The sequence below is a fragment of the Patella vulgata genome, chromosome 2 (assembly GCF_932274485.2).
Source record: "Patella vulgata chromosome 2, xgPatVulg1.2, whole genome shotgun sequence".
NCBI classification, from domain to species: Eukaryota; Metazoa; Mollusca; class Gastropoda; family Patellidae; genus Patella; species Patella vulgata.
The window spans coordinates 18,007,897-18,034,079 of record NC_065880.2 but is presented as its reverse complement, the minus strand read 5'-3'; the positions used below and the strand labels follow the sequence as shown (position 1 = coordinate 18,034,079).

The window sequence follows — 26,183 nt, the reverse complement described above, 5'->3', positions numbered from 1 at the left end:
ATCCGCTGCCCCTATCGTCTGAACGAATTTTGTAAACTGGCACATTTTAATGGAAAGTTTTCGTATAGTGTTTAATAATAACATTCATTTAGATACACTTAACTTTATTTCCCAGATAATTAAGTTATTGCGTGTCTTGTCGGAATTAAAGCTAGAGTTCTCCCATTGAACTAATTGAGCTAAGCAATACGGTAGCGTGTCTTGTCCCTATAGCCCTGTGCCACCTCAGATTACCGTGTCGTATACTGTTTGACAACCTCAGATGAAAGACCTTATATAGAAATAGAACACTAGAAATACTACAGTATTTACATTTTGGTATTAATGTAACAATGAATTGCATTTCAAAAACCTGATATTACGCTTGAGTGAAGACAATTTATTTGATCTTTCAGGTAAACCTGGACTCGTGAGGCTGTAAACAATACCAAAGTTAGTGACTAATATCCGCCATTGTTTAATGTAAACAAATAATGACCCGCTTCTTCAAAGTAGAACTTGTGAACTAATTGTACACTGGGAACTTTCCTTATATTGAAGTATGTATTCAGATTGACTGACGTGGATTTAAGTTTTATTACTTTTGTGTAGGAAATTCGCTCTAGATGTGTAATGAGTTTGTTAAGGGCAAGGTAAAGTAACAAGAATTGTCACAACACCTGAAATGGGTGAGAGGGGGTCTCAAAAAGACATTCACAACAGTTTTAGTTCCTGTATTTTGTTTGAGATGATACTGAACATTAAAAAAAATGGATGAAAATAAAAAAATAATGACTTTGAAATTTGCAACTTTCGAAAATATGAAGCAAATATACCCTTCTGCACTGCGCAGCTACAGGGTAAACAACACAACATAGGAAATCACAAAACCTGACACAGATGCCTGAATCTATACACTACAACAAATTTTGTAAACTATGATGCTGATATTAAAAGAAGTGACGGTTCTTGCAAATGAAGGTCAATGGTCTATAATATTACGATATATCGCCTGATGTATCGATGATCGTGACAGTATAAGTCAAAATGTATATACCACATCATTCTTTACCTTTCTGTGTCGTTTTACCTCCATACTCGTCTTCATTAGCCCAGTTCGGAGCAGAACAGTAGGACGTTAAATCTCATTTCATTTCATTTTACCGCCATACAGGAAATGTTGCTTGCATTTAAAAAGTTCATGAATGATTTATTTTTTAATATTACTAAATCACGTAAACGACACCTCATTTGTATTCTAATGAATTAATCTTATTCAGTAGTTGTTTAAATTAAATATTTAAAAATTTGTATTTTAAAATAACACATTACTCATTGATATTAGAATAAGGTCTATGACGTTTGAAAATTTTGGGAAGGAAGCTTGTTACCTAAAAACTGTTTACGTTTATAAAACGGCGAAGTGTTTTATTACTAAACGGTATTATTGTGTGTATGGTGATGTAAATGAAGCCTTTACATGTCGATGTAATGTTCCGGTAAAGTAACATAATATTTTAAGACGAACCAATTACTTATATATTCCTAGGCTCATGTGCTGTAGTTTGTTGCTCTGTCTAGTTACAAAATCCTCTAAAACATAATCCGCACTTTGTAGTACGTCATAACACAGGGGACAATTACATACTCATACTTTTGCATTGCACTCTTTGTAAAACAATCATACCGTCTAGTGAGTTCTACGTGTACACTGAGAACAAGTCTCCAATACTACAGGGAAAAAAATAATGACTGTATAACTTGACATGTTTTTTATATTGTGTCTTTTTAGGGGGAATTAACCAAGAAGCTCCCGCCCTTCTTGGACCTAGATATCGTTGGTGTAGATAAAGATACCTATAACATCAGCTTCACTAAAGGTGCTGACCAAGTTGTTAAAGTGGAGAGGTTCTTGAGTTTTACCAGATGTGTTGAAAGTAAAAAGTGTGACAAACCTAAAGTTTCAACATTCTTTTTAGGTAATAGTTTTAATGTTTTCCCTGTATTCTGTGAATTTACCAATGATTACACTGGCGACATTTCATCAAAAAGTCGGAAATCTAATCCAATAACCTAATTTGAACTGGATGGAAGTTGATGAAGTGTATCTTGTTTACATTACCAAAACATCTCAGTGATTAGACGGTTTCTTTTATACTGATGATCTTTTGTTTGCAAATCGGAGAACTTTAAACTTCATTCAAATCGTGGCAAGACGTTTGTCAGGGTAGTTATGGCGTGGTGGGGATATGGTAGGAATGTGGAGAGCGTGATAGACCACGACCTCACTACACGGAAGTCGTGGTGGAAAAGAAAGCGGAAACTGCGTAGTTGCAGCGTACCGAGAGCGGGGAGAACGTCCATGGTCGTGTCCCTTCTGTGGCTAATCAGACCGCGCTACGCCCTCACTACGCTCCTACGTTTTCGTAAAGCCCCCTTCACACATAAAAAAGTCCTCAATGCGCGATTACCACGGACAAACATTCTATAGAACTTTGCTGTTCCCGCTCTCGCCACGCTTTCCCAACACGACCTCGCTACTCCGGTATGTTGCATGTTCCAAACCCGCGTGGTGAAGTCGTGACCTCTTCCGCTCTCTACATTCCTAACATGACCCCATCAGTCGGTTACTACGCTCGCAAGACCTGATGGATGTTTTAGATAATAACGAATTTGTGTTCAAGTGTGGAGGTTTTTTACGGGGGTTTTTTTTTGTTTTTTTTTCTGTTTTACCTTTCTTGATGGACGAGGCTCAGTACTTCTGCTATATAATCGATGTATAAAGGTCGTTGTGACAGCGCATTTATCGAGGTAGGGACGTGGCTGAGCGTCGTGCTGGCGGTGGGGGTGGGGGCTTGGTAAGAACGCAGCGATAACGCGTGACACTTAGTAAGGGCGTAGCGAGATCTTCGTTATTAGGGAAGGCGGATTAAGTTTTACTTCCAGAGGTAAAACAAAATTCGATGTCGGTAATACCCCGTCAGAGCGGGGTGGCGTCCTTACTGCGCTGCTACAGGGATGGAAATCAGTTTTAGAACGCGTCAAGATCGCCATAAGCGTGGTAGAAACGCCAGCTAACGTGCTGTGGACTCCATGGTCGCCAATGATCGCCGAGTCACGGCGTTTGTTTTGAGCATGTTCACAACAAACGCCAAGGTTCTGCGATCTGAAGTGGAAAGCTATAAGGATGCGACTTTTTTCAAGTTTGTAATTTTTTGAACATTTTCTCGTGTTGTGTTCACGTTTGCCGTCGACCTTGTGCATTTTCTGGTCGCCGTACGGTCGCAGCAGCTCAGTAAGGACGCCACCGCGGTCTGACGGGGGCATAAACACACTATGATATTTGAAGGGATGATTTTGAAATTCAATTTGAATTAAATTCTTGGCCACTACAACCGTAAACTACTTGTATTTTTTTAAATGTAAATGAACCATTTTATATTTTGAAGAACTGCAAGTCAAGAAAGGGGAATCGTTGTCATCATTATCACCATTTTCATCATTTGATGTTCATATAACAGATACTAAATATAAGAGAAGGGATTCAAAATATTCTAATACGGTAAGACATTTATTCTGTTTAATTGACCCCAGTTTCAATAGTGGGGTGGTCTATTTCAGCCACTCCACACCCCGACTTCTCTAAATGTGAAGACATGGAGGAAAAATAGTCTCTAGTGAGACGAAAACTCAAGGCCCGTGTTCACGTTGTCGTGCGCGTAAAAGAACCATTAGCAGTTAGAATTCGATCAAGGGTGTGTGGAAACCCCGCTGTCCGGGCAACATATCCAACATAGCAAACTGTATGACGTACACAGGTCTTCATTAGTCCGGCTGATGCAGAAAACTGAGACGTTAAACCCCAGTTCATTATCGATAATCCAGGCCCGTTAATCAGCCGGAGAACTTTAGTAGACAGACGGGTTTAAAGCGAATAATTTCAAAATTACCTGGGTATTCACAATCCAATCCCATCCCATTTTATAAAAAATATTTTAAGGTTTTTTTTTAATTTCTTGGGTACGGTATTCAGATTCGGAAATCTTTTAATATCTCGTCGCAGTATTCTAGTTTTCCCGTTATTATATAATGTAGGCCTAATGGTGAATTGATATTAAACGATTTTTATTTTGCAATTTGTTATCTTTTCTGTATTTATTTAAGTTTATTTTCTAGTTAATACTTTTAACAATATTGTTGTACATAAATTGGAAAATATTGCGTATCAGATTTAACGAGAACATATTAAACATGTTGTTGCACAGTAATATTCCACTGATAGTCATTACGGTTTTTCATGCAAATACAGGATAGTCCAAAATGGATTAAATGATGCATGTTGTTTATCTGTAAAAATCTATCGAATTTAAAGGTACATTGTCCCGAAATTATTTATCGGGTGGTTATTTCAAATAAAGGTATGGCAAATTTGGCAAATACTGGATTTCCCTTAAAACACCCATGGGACACGCACTTGTTAAAAATGTCAAGGTATTACTAACTGGCAAACCGACTGTTGTTTGCCAGATTATTGTGTGCTACCTTGACTGAGTGGTGTTTGTTTTTTTTTCTTGAGCAAATGGTTAGGCGGTTTGGGGAACATTGAGGGGTGTCAACGTGCAAAAGGAAGTAGACAGAAAATAATTAAGAATTTACTTAGGCCTCAATATGTATTGTAAATGGACGGTAAGTAATGAAAAATAAAAAAATAAACCCTGCTTAACAAAGTGAGGTGGCAGACATGGCGTCTTACAATAGTTTATTTGTAGCTTAAGATACATTATGGGAGATTTTAATAGAGAGTTGGCCATTCTTGCTATAACAGTTCAAAAATAGATGATGAAAGAAGAGTATTGAAAATTGTCGTTCAAATTACTTTATTCCGAACAAAGTTATCACCATTGTAATTTTTGACTAGAAATAGGAGTCAACTCTCTCTTCACCGTCTCCGAGAATGGCCGATCGTTTGATTGACAGGCGTTAACTCCACCTACATAATCTCGTTTATCAAGTAACGTTTTCAATGGCTGTGGTACCGTTAAGCATATGCGGTTTGAGACGGGGTTGCAATTCAATTCGTATCACATTTATTTTTACTACAAATCAAAAATAAGACTTTTAATATAAGAAGCGAAACTTTGAAAGGAACGGACCAAATCATTGAGGCATAATTATAGCCGACTTATTGTTAGCCTGAGTACTCTTGTACTGTAACTGGAGGTGATGTTAACTGCGATGTTTATCAATTTCCATAATTTTTCTGTAAAACAAGTGACAAAAGAGCGTATAATACCGACATCCAAACTCTCATTTTAACCACAACTAAACATAATATCAAGGCCGTATATATCGAACTTTCAATCAAATTGACTGACACGCGGCCTCGCTCAACGGCGGCCTCGCTTCGTACACTCTATCATTTAGCCTCGATCTAAAATTTCCGGGAGTATGACGTCAACGTAACGGTTAATCGCCGCTTACGACACCATTTGAAAATTTAATCAATCAATGAAATCCTGTTTAAATCCAAGCCGAATCCAAGCCATCCGTAGGTCTACAGAGGGGGTCTTCCCATATCGGCGACTCACCAGAATTTGGAAAGTCGACCGCGGCACTATTTGATGGGTTAAAAACGGATTAAAAGCGTTTATGAGGCAGGGACCAGTCATTATTAATATAGTTCGCTTAAATTGATTTTTATCAGAATTCAACTCACTCACTAATTAATAAAATGAATATAGTTCACTTAAAGTAGCTAAGTCCGTAACTCAATATCATCCGAAATCTTGGACATTGAAAACACGAATTTTTTTGCAATTTAAATTAGCATTGGTGTTGTGATCTTACCTGGAAAAGATGGGCTTCTGATATCCAATATTTAAGACAAAATAAACATTTTACCATTGGTACACGAATCGTGTACCATAATGCGTTTCAGCGCCATTTGTAACAAGGTGCTCAAAGAATGAGGTTAAACATATTACACAAGTCATGTCAAACGGTGATATCATATTCTTATTTTGAGAGCATGCGCAATAAATAATATCGGTGTTGACTGGAATAACCAGACGCTAGAAACTGACTTGCGGTTGAGACTTCTGGCGTATTTCGCCGAACATAACTGATTACAATTCACAGTAAAACGGACACGATTGAATGTAAAACAGTTTATATAAATTCATATTACATTATTATGTGTGTTGCGACTCATTTGTGCCAATTTCTAGGTAAAAAATATTAGCGATTTATCTCCTTTAAATTACAAGAACCAACAACCAACAAGTTTTGAGAGTGATTTGAAGCTAATTAGTTTGAATATTTTTTAAGTCCAAATATAGCACCAAATCACACAGTTTGTATGCGGAAAGGTATCTTTAACGAAGAAATCAAATTAGTTAAAATATAAAAAAAATAAAAAAAAGCGCGGAAAGTTACAGCAGCGGAAATCTACATGTTGAAATTTAACTGTAGCAGGTAACATTGACATTTGGGATCGTGTCACACTTATGGAAAGGATATGTTGACATACATTCCTTGCATTATTTAAAGAAATTATGAAGCTTTTCCGCTGAACTTTCAACCGCAAAAACTTCTTGCGCAAAATTGTATTTCAATATCATTTTCCTAAGAAATGAATACACATTTTCTTTATGTCAAAGTATTTTTTGAAATTGTTGTAAATCACTTTGTCACGAACATTTAAGTTCCCAATTGTGGGGTTTGAAACAAGTAAAATGAAATGAAATATGGTTTAACGTCCTACTGTTCTGCTCTGAACTGGGCTAATGAAGACGGGGTTAGAAATAAGGCACGATTTTATTAGGGTATACAGTTCGTGTCTTGAAACTCCCATTTTAAATTGGACTTCCGGGGATATTCAGAAACAATACAAAACTGCGGAAATGCACTGCTGTTTTTATTAGAGGTAACCAGCGCATGTTAATAACAGGCCAATTGCCTACACATGAACATAAACAGTTCATATGGGCGGCAAACAGATACACCGTCAAAAGTGAAAATGTACGTTTTTGATTTTTGTCTTAATAACGGGTAATTGCTCCACCAATCCTCGGACATTCAGCAATTCGACGTGACATGCTCCTAATCAACCCTCCAATCACGATTTGGGGCAATCTGACCCAATCCCCTTGCAGTGCCACGGCCAATTCTTGTTGTCGGTTGACGTTGACGTCGACGAACACGTCTCCCGATGGAAATGAAAGTAACACACCAAAGCAAACATACGCTAAACAGTAAATCTTATGCAAGAACCGATAGGAATGCTAACATGGATAGATAAACCAGCACGCGGCAGTTTTCATCTACGCTTCCTTGAAGTGTCAAATTTGACAATGAACCCCTCCCACGTGTATGGCGCCATTGTGTGTCGCATGTGCAGCTCAGTGGTTCTGTTGGGGCGATAAGTTCTTCATCTGCGAACATACTCTCAAAGCATGTCAAGTGTCCATGACTATTTATCATATCACAACCTGCATAGGTATTTACATTCCAATATCCCCTACTTCCTTTGAAGAGTATATATTATTCCATCAGCCCAAACAGCCAATATCAGACTACTAACGGATCCAGATTAGGGGCGTGGGCCACTAGCTACACTGTGATATGGCTTTTGCGTTTAAATTGTCTGATAGAAGAGAAGTCCGTATGAGAGTGTGCGTATATTGTCGTCGGCCCTATCCGTGCGTCCGTCCACAATTTGTTTGTGGACACTCTACAGGTCACAATTCTTATCAGATTTTGACGAAACTAGAAATATAGGTTCATCTCCAAAAGATCTCGGTTCTTTTCAATATTGGCATGTACAGATTATGGCCACTGATTATACGAAAAATCACGTTTTTAGCTTGTGGGTACTCTAGATGTCAGAATTTTCATCTGATTTTGATGAAACTTCAATTGCATTTTTATAACCCAAAGATATTGGTTCATTTCGATATTTACGTATATCGAATCGTAACTTCTTGAATTATGGTCCTTGATTGTACGAAAAATCGTGTTTTTAGTTTGTGGTCCCTCTATAGGTGACAATTTTTATCCGATTAAAAAAAAAACGTTTGAATGTATCAACGTTACACTGTAATGATGGTTGACTTCGAATTTCGTGAAAATCGGACCAAAACTACCGGACAAAGTGGCCGCCCCTCGTACGCAAATATATGGTATATCAAGTTTGTGGACCCTCCATATTCCTGAAGCAATAGCCCGGGAAATCCCTTTCTGGCCATTGCTGGATCGGCCTCTGATACTTGAGCTTTTGAGGGAGTCTGTCTATTCTTCGCGTTCAATCAAATCTATTCCAAGTACAGCAACACGACAGCCCTTCGTTTAATCTGCGGTCTTCCCTAAAACTTTGGACATTTAATTCAGGTATTAAAAACGGTGAAAGTATTGTTCGTCTCCTAACAGTATCGTTTACATTGTAGCTGTTTGATAGCCTCGTTTCTCGCGCAATTAGCTTTTCTGCAATATTCTGCTATTGGGCGTTATAAATTTCGCGAGTATAGACGTAACGTTATGTAAACATATTTGGTCCCATTTGGAGCTCTGTTTAAAGTCGAATGATATTAGTACGCAGTTAGTTATTGGTTGTTAATCGGACTATTGACCAGTCATAATTTGGAACAAAAATTTGCTTCCATTACAGCAGTGTTAAGTGGGATTAGGTCTAATCAAACGAAATACTGCGATGAGTATGTGGACCCGCTAAAAGACACAATCTCAATTTTGATGAAACTTAAAATATATCTTTATACGCCAAATATCTCAATCCATTTCGATATTCGCGCATTTCAGACTATAACTTCCTGGATTACGACCCCTGATTGTACGAAAAATCGCTTTTTTTTAGCTTGTTCTCTATCCATCTCTTGCAAAAAGTGGATGCATCTTGCCTGGCAGCCGCTGGTCTGTATTTTTATAGTTAAAACATTTTAATTTTCTGTCCTTTTATAGTTAAAACATTATTACATTCAATTACAAAATGAAATGAAATGGTGTTAACGTCCTAGTTTTCTGAAACAGTCAGGCTAATGAAAACAGGCATACACCTTTGAGCATACTCTTTATCGAATTCTAGTTGTCAAGGGTTCTTTTACCAACGACCGCAGGATGGGGGGCCTGACAAGGATAGCTGTCTAGTCCTTCGGATGAGACGAAAAACCGAGGTCCCGTGTATATATTGGAATGTGCGTAAAAGATCCCCTGGCAGCTGGAATTTGATATAAGAGTAGGCGATAGTGCCCCTGCCCGGGCAAAATTTCCCTCATAGCACACTGTATGGCATATGCCCGTCTTCATTAGCCCAGTATAGGGGCAGTAGGACGTTAAACCCCATTTCATTTCATTTCATTTTTTACCAACGACTACACAGGTGGACCTCGATTGACCGTCCTGTCCGCACGACCTGGTAGTTTCATTTGTCAGGGCTTCCAACTGACAGGAAACGTCCTCAGCCAAGACCGGGGTCTCCCTGCTAGTGAGCCAGCAACACACTCACTCGGCTCCCTCAATTATTAAAATAGTGCCCTATGAACAAAAGATCAGAGTTCGAAATCACACCAAAACAAAACATAAGCTAATCCGTTCCCTACACCACATCTTTATCAGATTGCCGTTTTTACTGTATTATTCTTCGTTCTTAAATTCTTGTTGACATGAACGACATTTCAGCCATGATTTTGTACTTTAAAGGAGTATGTAATTAATATAATTTATTGTTAGGTTAAGACTGTCTATTATGTCTTTTATCTTGTACTGTTGTTAGGATGCGTTTAGACAGTTGGATAATTACATAGGCCTACAATGGCAGACTTTATATACTTCATACAGATAATTAAAGGACGCTCTCAACTATTTAAAAGGCTCGCAGACTTCTCTTTTTATCAAACAACTTAAAACGCAAAAGCCATATCACAGTATAGCTAGAATACCACAGCTCTTATGTGGCTGTGTTAACTAATAAAAATATTGCCAGAAGTCGCATTCCATACATGTATCTGGTGACGTTCCAGAATATATATCTGAAATAAAATTTAAGTCCAATTTAAATAGAAATTTTGCCAATTTATATATGGAAGTTTAAACACACTAATATATATCTAAAGTAAAATTTAAGTCCAATTTCAACAGAAATGTTGCCAATTTACATTTGGCATTTTCAAAACACTAACTGTTACCTTTATAAAATCGTGCCTTATTTTTTAAAAAAACAATTTGGTACTTAAATGTTCGTGACAAAGTGGTATAAATGTTACTCAACAATTTCAAAAAACACTCTGGTGTAAAGAAAAGGTTATTCAATTCTTTAAAAAAAATAATATTTAAACACAGTTTCATTACGTAAACTGTTTTCCTCAAGAGGTTTTTGCTGTCTATTTTGTATATCTTTGAATATCAGATTGTTTTTCGTTGTTTCTTAACTGCATCAGTCTAATGGAATTGTCCTATATTTAAGTATTCAGTCTTGAAAATGGAAACAATACCATTAATTATCTTGGTAGCTATACGAAATAAGAAATTCATTTCACAAATAAATTGAACCGCATTTTCACATTTTTAGTCTTAATAGCAAAAACTATTTTCCGTATTCGTCTTTTGTATTTCTTTTCCTGTCGTTTTGTTCTTCTTGAGTTTACTTGTTTTTGTTAACATTTATCTGTGTATGTCTATGAGAGAAACATATTACTATCGATCTATCATTATAAATATCATCTCATTTAAATAGTGTAACAATTTTGATAATATTGCCTTCGGGGACAATTGCGCTCAATAGTTCGTGAGACTTCGATCCAAATGGGTTTATTTATCAATGCAATATTTCAAAGAGTGTTAACGCGATATCGGGAGTGCATTTTCGTGATGACATACATACATCTGTAGTTTTCTTTTTAGCTTTAAAGCGGTTCCCAACAATATAAAATTTGCGCAGATATAAAACACAAGAAATACTAATAAATTGACGTATATAACAAGTATAACAAGCCAACCGCGAGGCGGATGCCCCCCGCCGAAATCTCGAAATAAATAGATCACACATATTAATTCATTGCACGTTTATCTTTTTCAAAAGTATCGAGCAATCAAACTGATTATCAATTATACACTAAGTTTCGTCACTCTCTATCAGATAGAATCAACCTAACGAACATCAACATCAGGTTTAAACCTTCTACCTCAATTAAAAGCAGAGTTGTTTCTTCGAAAGGCGGGGGGCAATAAAAGCAATCAGATGGGGTTTAACGATACAGTTAAGAGCTAAGTATGCCTATTGGGTTTAATCTCACTTTCCCCACATTTGATTGTTTTGATAAAGGATTAGGAGGTTACTAGACTGTCGGTGTAGGACTATAGTCTGTTCTAATTAATTAGTATCACTGGTGTAAACTTCTCACTCTAATTATTGTTACTGGTGAACACTTCCAAATATCAGTAGATTGGGCAAATTGGTGAAATCAGTTTACTAATAAATTTACATTGTGAGCAGTTTTGATGTTATAATTAATTTGAAATAAAAATAAATAAAATACTGATATTTTTTCACAGCTTATCAGTTGATCTATAAGGCTCCTCTGAATCACATTGCTAATACTAAAGGTGGTCAGAATTTATATATGTATTAATTTGTATATTATTAACATTCTGTTTATGGTATAATAAAAGAATCTATATTATATTTTTTTTTACATGTAATCTTTTTCACTAATATTATTTAAATCATTTTGTTGAAGTGCCACAAACTTGTTATAGACTATACTTTAAACCCCCTTTGTTGATTAATTAGTCATGGCCTGATGGACACAGACTCTAAACAACAGATGTGGGGAAAGTGAGGTATCCCCGAATATTGCAAGTCTGTCTATAGGGTTCAGATGTTATAGAAATTATTAATTAGACCTTTATTTACATAACAGGACTTAAAATCAACTCGGTAGACCCTCGGGTGGCTTGGATACAGCTTGGATTAAATGGCAGGCCAAGCTAACATTTACCGTTAATCGCTGACGTCACTACCGGAGACTGCCGATGAAAGGACTGACAATCGAGGGTGCCATAGGCATTGAAAATGTTTCTTGATAATCGAGAATATGTGGGCGGAGTTATCGTCTACCAATCAAAGGATCGGCAATTGTCGGAGACGGTGTAGAGACAGTTGATGCCTATTTCTAGTCCAAACTTCCAACAGTGATAATTATGTTCGGAATAAAATAATTTGACTGAAATTTTCAATATTTTCTTTTTTATCATCTATTTTTAAACTTTTATATCAAGAATGACTAATTCTTTATTAAAATCTTAACTAATGTATCTTTAACGTAATACTTTTCTGCACCGACGGGTTACAAGCAACTGTAATAACTAATTTTAATTTCTTATGTTGTTTTTTCAGGCGATACTTCGATTCATTTTAGATGAAGTCGGGGAGGTGGCTCCCGCCGCAAATACACCCCCGTTTCAGACTCAACTTTCTAGAAATGCTGCCAAGTATACACAGGTAAGTTTTATGTCACTTCAACATCCAAGAATATAACACCATCAGGTGGACGAGGGTATCATCTGGAGTCTTGGAGCATTTTGGTGGCGGCATACTAAAATAATCTGACACTCTTCAATTAATTTTTCGCTTACGACCTATTTAATGATATGATTTAATAATAACTGAATTTCGAAAACACCAAGAATATATATGCATTTATAAACTGTAACAACAAATCTGGCTTCATTTATTAGCGGTACCAGCAATTGCAGTAAGAAAAAGATCATACAGGAGGCATAAACAAATCGAACGAGTATTGTTCATATTGTGTCCGCCATTTTGTTTATATATAGAAACCATCAATAAAGCAACCGATTCGTATTTGAAGACAAATAATTAAATCTTTTGTCTCTTAATTGGTTTATTACAACTCTTACCGTAAATACATAAAGATTAATTAATAGACAAAAGATAGCCCTATTATTGATACCTTATTGATTGATAACTAACTCAACCAAGCGCAATAGACTGTAACGGACTGGAAATCTAAACTTGTCATTGCGGCTATAAAAAAGGAAAATTATCCTTTTATCGCAATTTGCGGAAATGGAGATCGACAGCGTGAGTGTTGGGGACATCATTGAATTAAATCCAACATTTCTCGGCTGAAGTGAGGTAATTGAGGTGTTCGTGAAGTGTACACTTCGTGGAAGCCTAATTTGCATATTTGATATGGCTTCATCCTCATTTCAATATCATTTCTGCCTTCTTAATTTTATTGAAGATTTGAAGTGAGATTCTTAAAGTGTGATAGAATTTAACACTTCAGAAGTTCAGATATCAAATTCATAACTTCGACCTCGTCTCAGTGTGGTGTCATCCACACACAGTGTCACTTTATTGCGTATTTAAAACCACACATCGTGGAATCATATTGTAGCCCGTAGTGAAGTTCATAATGAAATCCATATTGCAGTTCGTATTGAAGTCCATTTTGAAAGAATATTGCTACATTGGTAACAAATATTCAACTCTTAACAAATGCAAACGACAATTATACATATACACTTAACAATTTCAGAAATGATTTAAACATTTGCGTTTACGTTTTTACATTCGTGGATTTACATTTGAGTGATCAACAAAACATGAATCTAATACAATTTCGAACTTATCTAGTTTCGGCAATGAAAATAGCAATCATGGTGTCATTGATATGATTCACTTCCGGTAACCTAACCCCTGAATATTCAATTGTGTCCAACTTAATTTATTTTATTAAATCATTCGTACATCCAGAAATTCGTTATATGTTATTCTCAATATTTAAGAAATGCATTAAATGTGTTTGTATTCAATAACTCTTGATTAATATGCACATGTTTTTATACAATAGGTGCTAGTATTATCATCAGCTAGCAATAGAATCATGTCTGAAGCTGTGGAGTACAGTTTATTGGGCTCAGATCATATGCTGGGTATAACTCGTACTGGTATCATATATGTCAAAAACACAACTAAGCTTGTTGGATTTGTAGGAAGCACTGTTGATCTTAACGTTTCGAGGTCTGGGGAAGATGCAACAGTGGTAACGATAAAAATTGATGGAGTTAAATCCGGTTATTCAACGTGCGGTAAGGGAAATGTTTTATAAAACATTATATTGCAATAACTGTATATTATCTAACTAATATTGTAAAACTAATGGAAACCTACTCTTCGTGGGAAAACTATTGGGTTTTAGCATTCCGCACATTTCGTTCAATAATTATCCCCCTTTGTCGAAAAACGTGTGAACACGATATATTCTACAGTTTCTAAATTTAGTTGTGAACCATTGGGGTCATGGGAGGACGAACCATGTCGATATTCAGAGTTCTACGACTTTCCATCCCTTTGCCGAGAACCTTTTGGACGCGATAGAGGCTACAGTGTTCAAATTTCCTGTAAAGCATTGCGATCATAAGAGGACGAACCATGTCGATATTCTACGTTCCACGACTTTCTGTTCTAGAGTTATCCTCTTTACCGAAAGCCTTTTTTAATGGATTCTTTTCAAATTTGGTGGAAAGCATTGGGATCAAGAGGGGACGAACCCTATCGATATTCAGCATTCTGCGACTTTCAGTTCCAGAGTTACTCCCCTTTGTCGATTTATAAAATTTAATCAATATCTAAGTTTTCCTTTCGAATAAGTTGCTGTCGAGACATTGCTGCTATGTTGGCGTATTTCCAAGCTTAGTGTGGCTAACTTTTGTTTTCCTTTTCAGATAATGGATGTTCAGAATCACAGAACAAAGAAACGTGCAAATCAAGATGCGGATATGGAGCACCTGCTTCCAAATGTCATTGGAGAGAAGGGGAAGACAATTTGTCCCGAAAGTATGCCACGTGTAGACCCAACACTAAGACCTGCCCTGACGGAGTTTGTGATGATCTAGAAGAACTAAATCAACTGATTTGTCCTCAAGATTGTGTTAAAAGTAAGAAAAAAAAATCAGATGAAAGTCTTAATATCTATTATTAAAACTGCTTTCCAAATGCTCAACCCGAAGTAAACAAAGCCGCGTACGTACAATTATGGTCTTGGGTCGAACGACTTTTTTTTAGATATTCACCCACATCAAATGCGCTTAGAGTGTTCAAAGAGTGTGGTTGCGAAATAAAGTGAAATGGGGTTTTATGCCTTACATTTCTACACCAACCTGGCTAAGGAATAGATCATATACTCTTCAGAGAATTGCAACTGTCAAAGATTCTTTAACTTGAACGACAACATGTTCTTTGCAGGAACTCGGGTTTTTGTCACAATCGAAGGACTAGACTATGTTCATTGACCCCCCCCCCTGCGTCCCCACCGTCTAGTCCAATATCATGATCGAACATGAACCTCCTGGTTAGTGCGCCAGCGTTATATTTACCGAGAGACCGTTGCTCACGGTACCTAATCTTTCAACAGCGTATATTTAGAGAGAGAAATGTGATTTAACGTCATTTCGGGCCTAAATTGTTCAATTTTGTTTCATTAACTCTCTTGCGCTTAGGGTTCTTTAGCAGTGGAGGGGGGGGGGGCTGGAGAAAACCCACGAGGCTGGAAAGGCGACCCTATTCCTTGTCACGAACAAGCGGAGAATCGAACCACGCCATTTAACTTAATGACAGAGATTGTAGCAACGCACACGCGTTAACCATTCGGTCACCCAACCCTCCTTGTTTATTCATAGTCCTTGATATAGTTTGCAATTGACGTCGGCCGTTAATTTAAGGGTGAAATGCTTTGTACTTTGGGTTATACAAGGTTGAATCTAATTTAATACTAGACACTAGTAATTATAATAAATTTAATTTTCTACGGCCGGACTTCTCCTTTTAATTTGATTACAATAGATATTCATTTGTCTTTTTCGATAACAACTAGCTTCAGGAATCTAGTCTTGCTAGAATTATAATTAATGGTACTGAAGAAGCTGCAGATTATATAGATTTAACGCTTATTCATATATAAATTGGGAAGTAGTCTCATAAATGTTTTAATGAACCAACGGGTCACTTCTCTGTAAGAGATTCATAGAAACACTACTGAATATTTGCCATAGAGATCTATGTTAAAATAATTAATATTGACCAAAATTACTCCCCGTTTCAGAACGGCCTATGGGTGAAGGATTTCTCAAGACGGATTCAAGACGTGGTATTGGTTTAGCTAAGAGTCCGTGTTGGTGTGATGGAGAGGATGGCAATGTACAGTGTTCGTGTGGATTAGAAAGACCATCGCATATAAACCCTAATTTAACATCAGATTTCCAAACGGAGGTTAAACACAAACCAGCTAACAAGCCTGCATCATCAACATCAAAACAAGCAACCGTTATGAGAAACGGTAGGTTGAAGAGACTATTAGCAGGGGGATAACAGAAATTGCATTTATCTGAAGGGAATCGGTTTGGGTTTCAAACAACGTAGACAAAGTTATAGTTTTTATTAATGTTCGAGAATAGTAATAAATCGGTTTATGAAAGTGACCAAACCAATTTAATTTACTTGCAATACATGGCAAATAACTGATTTAGTAATACTGCAGTCAAAATTGTTTTGTTTTCAGTTGGATTAACTCATTCGGTCAATTTTAATTCAGGGATGTGGGCGCAATTTAAATATTTTCGGGGAACAATACATGAATTAACATGCTTCTGCTGCCATGTTTAAAGTGGGAATGTATTTGTTAGTATGTTTGTTTTGCTTTTTTCCAGTTGAACCCAAAGATAAAGGTAGCAGTGAAAGTTGCGATGCGTCATGTCGTACAGCAGTAGCCGCAGCTGTTAGTTGTGCACTAGCTATATTATTACTACTCGTAACGGTCTGGTTAATTTTGAAAAAACGGCGGAAACAGTCTCGAATCTTGAAACATGTTGGAAGTAGTCTATCAATGACTGCTATGCCGTCTAATTATGTTGCTGATATGGACAGGCGTCTATCATTTTCCTCACCACAGAGGTCGTCGTCACCCAAATCACGTGATATTGAGGTAGGGCTCAGAATATATTTTGAATTTTCTTTGATCATGTATTTTTAGGGCCTGGAGAAGCATTGTATACTCGTAATAAAAATGCATTTTGTATGATTTAGTTAAAGAGCTGACACTGGAGAGATGATTTTGGGATTGGCATGTGAATAAATGTCTAATTAATGAATTATATAACACTTAGGCAGATTTAGCTCTTACATATTAAATCTTAATGTTATAGTATTTTGCAATCAACTATACCTGTCTGCCCCCCCTGTTCCTCGTTCATGTTTCTTGTTAGCACGATATATCTATATGTATTTCTTAAATTGAAATTGGTCGTATATATCATTAAAATAAAGAAGCCTGCTAATTTTCAACGTTTTTCAATAATCATCACGATTGTTTTGCCTAATTCTTCTCTTAATTTATAGGTTGCAATTGTTAACCTACCTTTCTAAAATTTATATTGGTTGTATATCTTATTGAAAGGAAAGAACCTATTAATGTTAAACGATTATCGAGTTGTATTTCTTTGTTACGAAATCTCGTGAGCACCTCGTTAGATGCTTCAATTATGATCTAACCATTTTGCAATTTGCACGAGTTGTTTAGCCAATAACGATGACTCAAATGACGTGGCGACTGTCGAGCGTATGTGTTGTTGCCTGATAACCTGTGATCTTTTTTAAAAAAAATCGATTTACATCAATTAAATATATTTTAATGACCCACATGGTTTAACTTTACATGGAAGACTAGCCATAAATAACTATCTGAAGATATGTGATACTTTTTCACAGAAATATAAACTTTCGGTCCATAGCGTCAGTTGATTCTACACTATACCCCGGTGCCTTGATTGTCATGTGTACATACTTGCAACATACTGACATAAAGTTATAGTGCTAAATGATCGATGTCATTACCGAGTCGCCAAAACGGTTAAACAACGGAATACCTTAAATTAGCAAATGTAGCCATCCTTTTCGATTTTTAAAGATGAAACTTTTAGACAATCTATTTTCAAAGGAATCAATAGCGTTGCTATAAATCGTTTTTACTTACACAGACATCACGGATTCCTGTGATATATGTTTCCCCCTTTTCCACATGCCTGTAATGAAATACGCAACAAAACTGGAATAATGTTTCGAACGTTAAGGAATATCAGTTAGACTCAAGTATAATTAAAGTCGCGATTTATCCCCCGTTGAATTTATAGTTTTGACCCGAATCAAGTTATTTGATGTGACATTTCAATGAATAAAAGGACTCTGTCAGATAAAAAAAGGCCCAGAACTATTCTAATATACGTAATTTAATTAGTTCATTACTCCGCTTCAAGTTTCGGTTGACTAAAGTTGAGTTAGTTTCGAGTTAACTTTGTGTTGAATTAGTTAACAGTTAGTGCTGAGTGTTGAGTTATTCGATCTATAGACATAAACATTTACCCACTTCAAATTGAGTTACTAGGGTTTTACTAGGGCACTAACCCACTCATGTGCACAAGTAGCAAGACACGTGTAAGATAAAATAAGATAAATTTTATTGCATAAACGCTCCCACGGGGAGCAGCATACAATTACAAATATCACATTTGAACAAACATACTTAACAAACCCACCGAAGTATATGGGATGTGCACTACTAATTCAAAGGCGATGAGTAAAGAGGCCTAAATGGAACATGATACCTAATACAATAGAATCCGATTTTAAAATTTTGTTTTTAATACACCAAGCCTACGATATTAGCTAGGGCATTGATATAAATATATCTATTGCATATCAAAACATCCAGTGGCGACAGCATTCAGTGTACATAAAATTTAATAATAATATTGTGCGTGTACACTGTAATTTCTATGATCGTCAAAACACCATTTTGTCTTTGTTCTTTCTCTAACATTGGTACCAACTAAGACAACAAATTTAAAAGAAAAACAAAGTAAAAACATATGTATTAGTTTTGGGGTAACATTTGAATCAAATCCCACAGTTTGGGTTGAATTAGTATTTTGCATACGCTATTATAACAACCGAGAATACCTCCATTCCTCTACACCATCGCATACCCAGACTAGAAATAACCCACCTAAAATTATGTTCAAATTTAAGTCTAATGTTTTAAGACACCCCTGCCAAATAATGACGAATGAATATGGTTATTTTGAATATATTTTACAAGATTAAATGCACACTTATTTTCTTGATGTGGGAAGTGATGGCAACTTTATTGCAACTAAATACACAAGCAATAACAAGTTTATTTTCAATTAGAAATATATCATTTTATTTTTCTCAAATCGTGCCATTGCCAATGAAGGAGTAAAAGCATCTTTGTGTTTTCCGCGTTATGATAAGTTGAATTTTACAGGAAATGTTTTATTTCACTATGCGTGCATGACAGAGTCCCTTTAAAATACCCTACATTCGAAAATCATGGCGGGTGTTATTTTAATTATGGATAACCTATATTCGCTCTGCTTCTTTTTTCCCAAAGGAAATTAGTTCACGACCATGGCTTCTAATAGTCGTTTCATTAGACGCAGCTCTCCAAACCTTTTATAATGAAATTATTCGATTACCATTTTATCTGGTTCTGAAGATGATTTTGACAATATTGAAATTAACGGTATTACATACTGCAGCCAGCATGGGTTAAGTTTCAAAGTTAGCGTTGGCAAATAGTTTCTTAATAGATCCGACGAAGTTTTTTTTAAAATATTTAGCTATGACTATGTCCCACTGGGGAAAATCTAACTGAATAGTTCCATGAGAATAGTCCGGTGAACGTTCACGGGTGCTTCGGATATGGCCACAAAGCATCTGATGGGACTTATTAGGCATCGGGGTTGGTCCAGTGAACGTTCAGTGGTACATATGGTTAGAAAGCTTCTGGGAATGTCCCCCCGAAGACTGGCCCTGAACCATCGTGCGCGGCTCCCAATATTAGGGGAAGGTCCGGGTTACCTACATCAATTTCCATCGGTAGGTAGTACATGGCCGAGGCAAAAATAATGCCCAGTTACACATATTCGTTTAAATAGCTTGAGCAAGGAGAACATGAATTTGAATGAAATTCTTGAGAAATTGATTGTGCATACGCTGTGTATATAACCAATCTAATTAAAATATAGATCTATATTTCGTTTCGTTTATTATACTTTCGATGGCCTGCACTACATGTAGATCTAACAAGTTATAGTAGGAGTTCACGTTCTATGACGTCAGGTACCAAGCAAGCAACATTTGACCCGATTACGTCAGTTATTCGATTAACCAATTAGCGACCGCCATGTATTTTTTTATCTACTTTTGCTTTGTTTTGATTTCTAATGTCTACCCACAGTTCCGCGCAAAAGGGTCAAACGCTCGATTCGACAGACCATTTGATTGGCTGACCCGTCATTTCAAGCAGAACATGAGTTAAATAACAACGCTTCCAGATCCAAGTGTAGTAAAGACAAGTAAAATCGAAATTTTGAACTATAAAAACGAAACGAAATTGAATCTGTGTTTTAATCAGATTGTGTATATCACATGACAAAATAGGTTATGGTGTATTGAAATTCAAAGGATCTCGTCTTAAACTCGAACATACTCATTCTCAATTATATTAATTGAAACAAGATGAAAATATTAAAACTCTTACGATGAATAAATTAAACAATAGGTCTGGTGAAATACCAGGATATGAATTGGCACCTGAAAACTATACACAGAAATCAATCGCACGTCTTGTCCTATCAAATCGAATTAACACACCTATTCAACGCCATCCGTGCATAATTTAGAGCCATTTTTTCTGTCGATTCTATATCTATGAAACGCAATAACCTTACTTCAAACGCAATATTTTGATTGGTATTCCTCATAACTGCACATATTTGATAAAATTGGTGCAATCCGGTTGGTTGAAAACAACTTCGAACATGGTTGTCTTTTGTGTATACTGTATTTTATTGGCATACTGCAATCTAATTGGTGATTGTGTAAAACACTACAGCCTAATACCTCTAAAGATGCCCCAAACACCGACACCCATATGTACGCCATTGGCGATGCAAAAGAAATATTTCGCTATGTTGTCACATGTTCAGGTGTTTCAAAGAACTATATTTCATTGCAGATTGACGTTAATTGGGAATTTCCACGTGATAATCTTATATTAGAGGATAATCTAGGAGAAGGTGAATTTGGTCAGGTAGTTAGGGGAAGGGCATATGGTCTAGATGTAGAAGATGTGTATACGACTGTCGCTGTCAAAATGCTAAAACGTAAGCATACCATGCATTTATTAAAATGGTATTTTCAAAGTGATTTCAATTTATTTATTCGTATAAAATTAAAAGACGAATTCATCCTTTATCAGTCAGGAAACATGGATATAAAAATCACAATGCTCACAAAAGTACGTTTTCCATAAATGCTGGGGTCAGAACCGTCATTTAATCTTCAAGATAAGCAATATATGTTCAGGTCGATTGGTTGGAACGAAAAACTTGTAGATTGTAAGTAAGGGAATTCGAGAAGGCGAGCCACTTGCCGCTCCCAGTTCTAATTGCATATGCAAATGTATGACAATTTCTACATATTCGTGAAAATAACCCGCATCTATAATATTCCCTTTCCATTCAAAACCCTTTGATATACTTCATGACACCCAAGTACCCGTTATGTGCCCTACAGTGTACTACCATGTACCATGTAATAAATATAATCTTGGAAAAATAATTGAGACTTTTCTTCTTATTTTTTCTTTTCATTTTAGCTGATGCTTCAGAAAGTGAATATCGAGATCTTATGTCGGAATTGAATTTATTGAAGGAAGTAGATCATCCTAATGTTATTCGACTACTTGGTGCATGTACTAAAAAAGGTTAAATAGCTTAATATTCTTCGCATATTTACAATAAGGTGGTATCTTAATCTCATATTCAGAGGTTAGGAGGATGAAATACCAGGAGGATGAGCTTCTGAGCCATTGCTACTCTGAACTATAAAATGGTGTTAATGATTAGTTAACTTCCCTAAGCCTGGTGCCCACATTGATTTAGATATAGATTAAACACGAAAACAAACGTGTTAAAGCTTGATATTAACTTTAACATTTTAATTCGCAATTTCTCTGTTAATAGTAGACTTGAAATGAAATTAATCGGTGCCCGTTTCAGTCATGCATATCTTTTATAGGTTTAATATAGAAATACACCAGGAGATGTATCGACTAGTCTTTCAGATATTTGATTTATGAACTGAAAATGCTTGTTACCATTACTGTGGAATAACGATGAATGTGAACACTTTTCAATATGTTTTGCTATTGTAAAGAGTTTGCACAGAAAGTCCATTATTCGTTATTTTGCACACATAATACAATCAAATAAAACCAAGTACGAACAATCCAAACCATTAGACAAAATTTGAAGTCCTAAAAAAATAGTGTAATCAACTATTCACCATGTACAAAATACATGATGAACATTGGTAACAGGTGTCCGGAAGATTAAGCTTACCCTGCCACCCGCCATGGCCGCTGCATCCAAACCATTGGACGAAATCTCAGTAAAATAACCTAATTAGCTAATGGACTTTCCGTATACAAAATGTACATGATGAACAGTGGTAACAAATGTCGCAGACATAATCAGGAAAACAGTATAAACATATCTAGAATAATAGCCGAGAGAGACATGTTTACTAATCAAGTCATGATGGCCATAAGACTTTTTAAAGGTTTTTTGTTTAAGTTTAGCGGGCAAGTATCCCTGTAGTTGAAGCTTAGATGACAAATGCCTCGATCTACATAACAATCGGAATGAAAGGAACAAGATCTCGCGTATCGAACTAACTGAGACACATATACTCCGCAAAGCATAAAAACCAAACTTGGTGTCCGAAATGAAATGGCTGGAGAAGTGGACTTCATGTCCTCTCCCTGTCGGTTTCAGTCCAATTCCTTATTTTATAAGAAATATTGGCTATAGATAGACATACACAGATGGAAGTATGCGCATGCCCCTGGATTTGTATTTCTCGAATAAGTTGTGGGAAACAAAAAGCCTAAATAAATGGAAGATTTTCACTGAAATGTTCCGTTTCCTGAATTTATGACTGATAGCCGATCCCACAAAATTTCACTTTCGATTTCAATTTCCCGGTAGTTCGGAGTAATATATAAAGGGGTCACAAGTAAAAATGCATAGTTGGAATTGACATTTCAAAGAATTTCTATCGCAGTGGTCCAAAAATTTAATAACGTGTTTTCGGTACCTAAACTTGCTAATATGGTAATGAAAGTATTTCTGATGAATTCAGTGAGTGCTAAAACATAGATTTCGACACTTAGATCAATATTATATCAGCTCTGATTGTAAGTGAAACTAAATTATGTGAACATATTTCTTCTGTGCTTGAACAGCTACACTGGCTCCAGGTGAGAGAAAGGATGATATTTAAGATAAATGTTATTGCACATAATACGCTGAATATTGAAAGTACCTAATAACGTTTTTTGCAAAATATATCACAAGAATTTGATAAAACTCAAATTCGTGTATTTGAACATTTATCATTTTTTTCCAGATCCTTTTTATGTTATAGTTGAATATTGTGAGTTTGGTTCTTTGAAAAATTATCTAAGAAAATGTAAATATAGAGGAAGACGAAGTTGGGAAGATAAACAAAATCAACACGACGGCTCTTATGAAAACGAGACTGGTGTCGTCTTAACAATACGTGATTTATTGTCGTTTGCCTGGCAGACGACACGAGGGATGGAATATCTTTCACAAATGAAGGTAATTATTAGTCCCAAAACGACGCCATCTTATTTTGCGATAAAAAACCCCACTATATTTATATATACATATATATTGTTACTAAAACTGGTTTAGAAACAGTCTAACCGAATGAATGTATATGTCAGGTTCACATGTCCTTGAGGGGTTGACGAACGTCCTATCTGAAATATGTTCAATCGGACATCATGATTTGGTGAATCCTAATCAAAAGTAAAATAAATATGAACAATAGGTAGTCCTCATCCGACCTTATTGATTAAACCTTGCTTGTAGGACTGTATTCAGAGGGATGAACAGCAAGGGGTTGTGGGGCGCGGGTCTGCAATGCATCATATTCATAATCTTTATTGGAAAAAATCTAAACGGTAAAATATCTCCTAGAAACCAGTTCGCAATTCACCAGCGAAATATTTTGAAATTCCCCAGTAATCATAGGCCGCAGGTGTCGTCAAGATTACTGCAGAACTTTTGATAACCTAACAATTTATCTGTCTCGATAGCTAACCTTCTTCACATTTGAATTAGCACTATTAAGAATCTGTGATTGTATGTCGTTAGAATTCAACATATCATAGAACATTATTGATCGATAGTTTTCATAAACATGATCTAATATGTAATATAAAGCAAAAGACATTATTGAACATATTGGCGCTGTCATTGATGTATAGAATTTTTGATTATCTTTTAGTGCAGTTTTGGATATTGTTACAATAATGATATGAAATTTCTAAGCAAAAATGATAACTTTACTTTAATCCCGAATAACGAAACGAGTTCTGTCTCGTTATTCGTTATTCAAAATCTGAATCCCGAATAACGAAACACGTTCTGTTTAGCTATTCGTTATTCGCCAATAAATAATAACGAAACATGATTTAACTTCACACTACCCTTTCAGAAGTGGTCCAACACATTCCAAATATAATTTTAAAACAGAGAACTTTGCCGCGCTTGAGCCGGAATAACAATTTAAAAGTTTATGGTAGTTACGCAACAAAATAAATTAGAGCGGTAACACTTACACAAACGGGATCTTCTTATCCATAAGAAAAGTTGATTTTCAAGAGATCACAAAAGGCGAGAAAAATAATAAGAAATAAACGTAGCATTCAATGGTTGGAAAATTGTAACTTAAAGAAGATCTCCACCCCAAATTCTATATTCTAACACTAGATAGATAAATATGACCGCTACTAGAATCAACTTTTGAAAACTTTCTAGACATCCCACCACATTAAATGAATGATTGTATTTATGAGATCAATGGCGGTATCGGAACTAAAAATTTGAATATGGTAGAAACACGCACAAATATAAACCAATATGCCTATTTATTAAAAACGATTGAAAGATCTGTTAGTATTGATTACGTCACTAACCCATTCCTTAATTCAATATATCCCTTAAACATGGGCACCTAGAATATTTTAACACCAGATCCGGGTAGCGGCCACCATTGTCTATCTTTTTTTGCCAAGATACAGAAGCAGATATACAAGCAGCTTTAACTCCCAATTCATCTAAAAGTCTTGTCTAATTTACAGTTAGTGCATCGTGATTTGGCAGCAAGAAATATATTAATGACTACAGGCAAGCAGCTTAAGATATCTGATTTTGGTTTGAGTCGTGATGTATATGAAGCTGATACATATCTTAAGATGAGCAAGGTTAGAAAACCAGCATTATATTATAAAATAGACAAAAACAAATATTAACATACGACATTAAAGGGTGTATGGCTTTACTCTTTGGAATCTTAAAAAAGACAAAAATGGGTCTAAAAGCATATATTAATGTAATATGATTGTATGTAATTTATATGTATATAATTTAGATATTGTAATATATGTCTAATCAATTATGTTCGGTAAAATACGTGAATAGTCCAAATTGAACGGCTGCCGTATATGCTTGCTTAGTCCGTTCTAATACAGGTTATTTTGTTATTATTTTGTCGTGAATGAATCAACCATTACTAATTACTTCTGCATTGTCTTATAGGATGTGTTTTTCTTTCTTCATTACAAATACACGACTCGTGTACAGATTTTAAAATGTTCATTATGTCTTAAATATTGGATATTATTATCCGATATTTTCATATCAAGATAACAATATGAATATTGATTGAAATGGGCCAATACTGAGTTTTAATTCGTGTTTTTTTTTTTAATTTCGAATTTTATGGAAACTATTGAGTTAGAGGTTTAGCTCCTTTAACATCCATAATGTTAATCTAATGAAGCTTTGCAAAAACAAAAAACTTATTTGTGGCTCTTAAAACTGTGTTAATGGTATTTTGTACTAGATATACACATGACAGTTTTAAATTAACTTCAGTCCCATATACGTTGGGAAATGTGAAGCAAACCTAGTGTAAAAGTGAGTGAAAAATA

General features: G+C 35.8%; 1 protein-coding gene across 1 annotated transcript in view; it reads left to right on the top strand.

Moving 5' to 3' along the window:
- LOC126811809 (proto-oncogene tyrosine-protein kinase receptor Ret) overlaps nucleotides 1-26,183 on the top strand; it is a 106,737-nt gene that overhangs the window by 71,704 nt on the left and 8,850 nt on the right. The window contains exons 5-15 of the mRNA XM_056099175.1: nucleotides 1,772-1,958; nucleotides 3,429-3,541; nucleotides 12,386-12,490; nucleotides 13,869-14,106; nucleotides 14,743-14,955; nucleotides 16,119-16,352; nucleotides 16,723-16,997; nucleotides 21,111-21,258; nucleotides 21,753-21,860; nucleotides 23,567-23,781; nucleotides 25,332-25,454. Of these exons, the coding sequence (XP_055955150.1) occupies nucleotides 1,772-1,958; nucleotides 3,429-3,541; nucleotides 12,386-12,490; nucleotides 13,869-14,106; nucleotides 14,743-14,955; nucleotides 16,119-16,352; nucleotides 16,723-16,997; nucleotides 21,111-21,258; nucleotides 21,753-21,860; nucleotides 23,567-23,781; nucleotides 25,332-25,454 (1,959 nt within the window). The remainder of the gene's footprint in view (nucleotides 1-1,771; nucleotides 1,959-3,428; nucleotides 3,542-12,385; nucleotides 12,491-13,868; nucleotides 14,107-14,742; nucleotides 14,956-16,118; nucleotides 16,353-16,722; nucleotides 16,998-21,110; nucleotides 21,259-21,752; nucleotides 21,861-23,566; nucleotides 23,782-25,331; nucleotides 25,455-26,183) is intronic.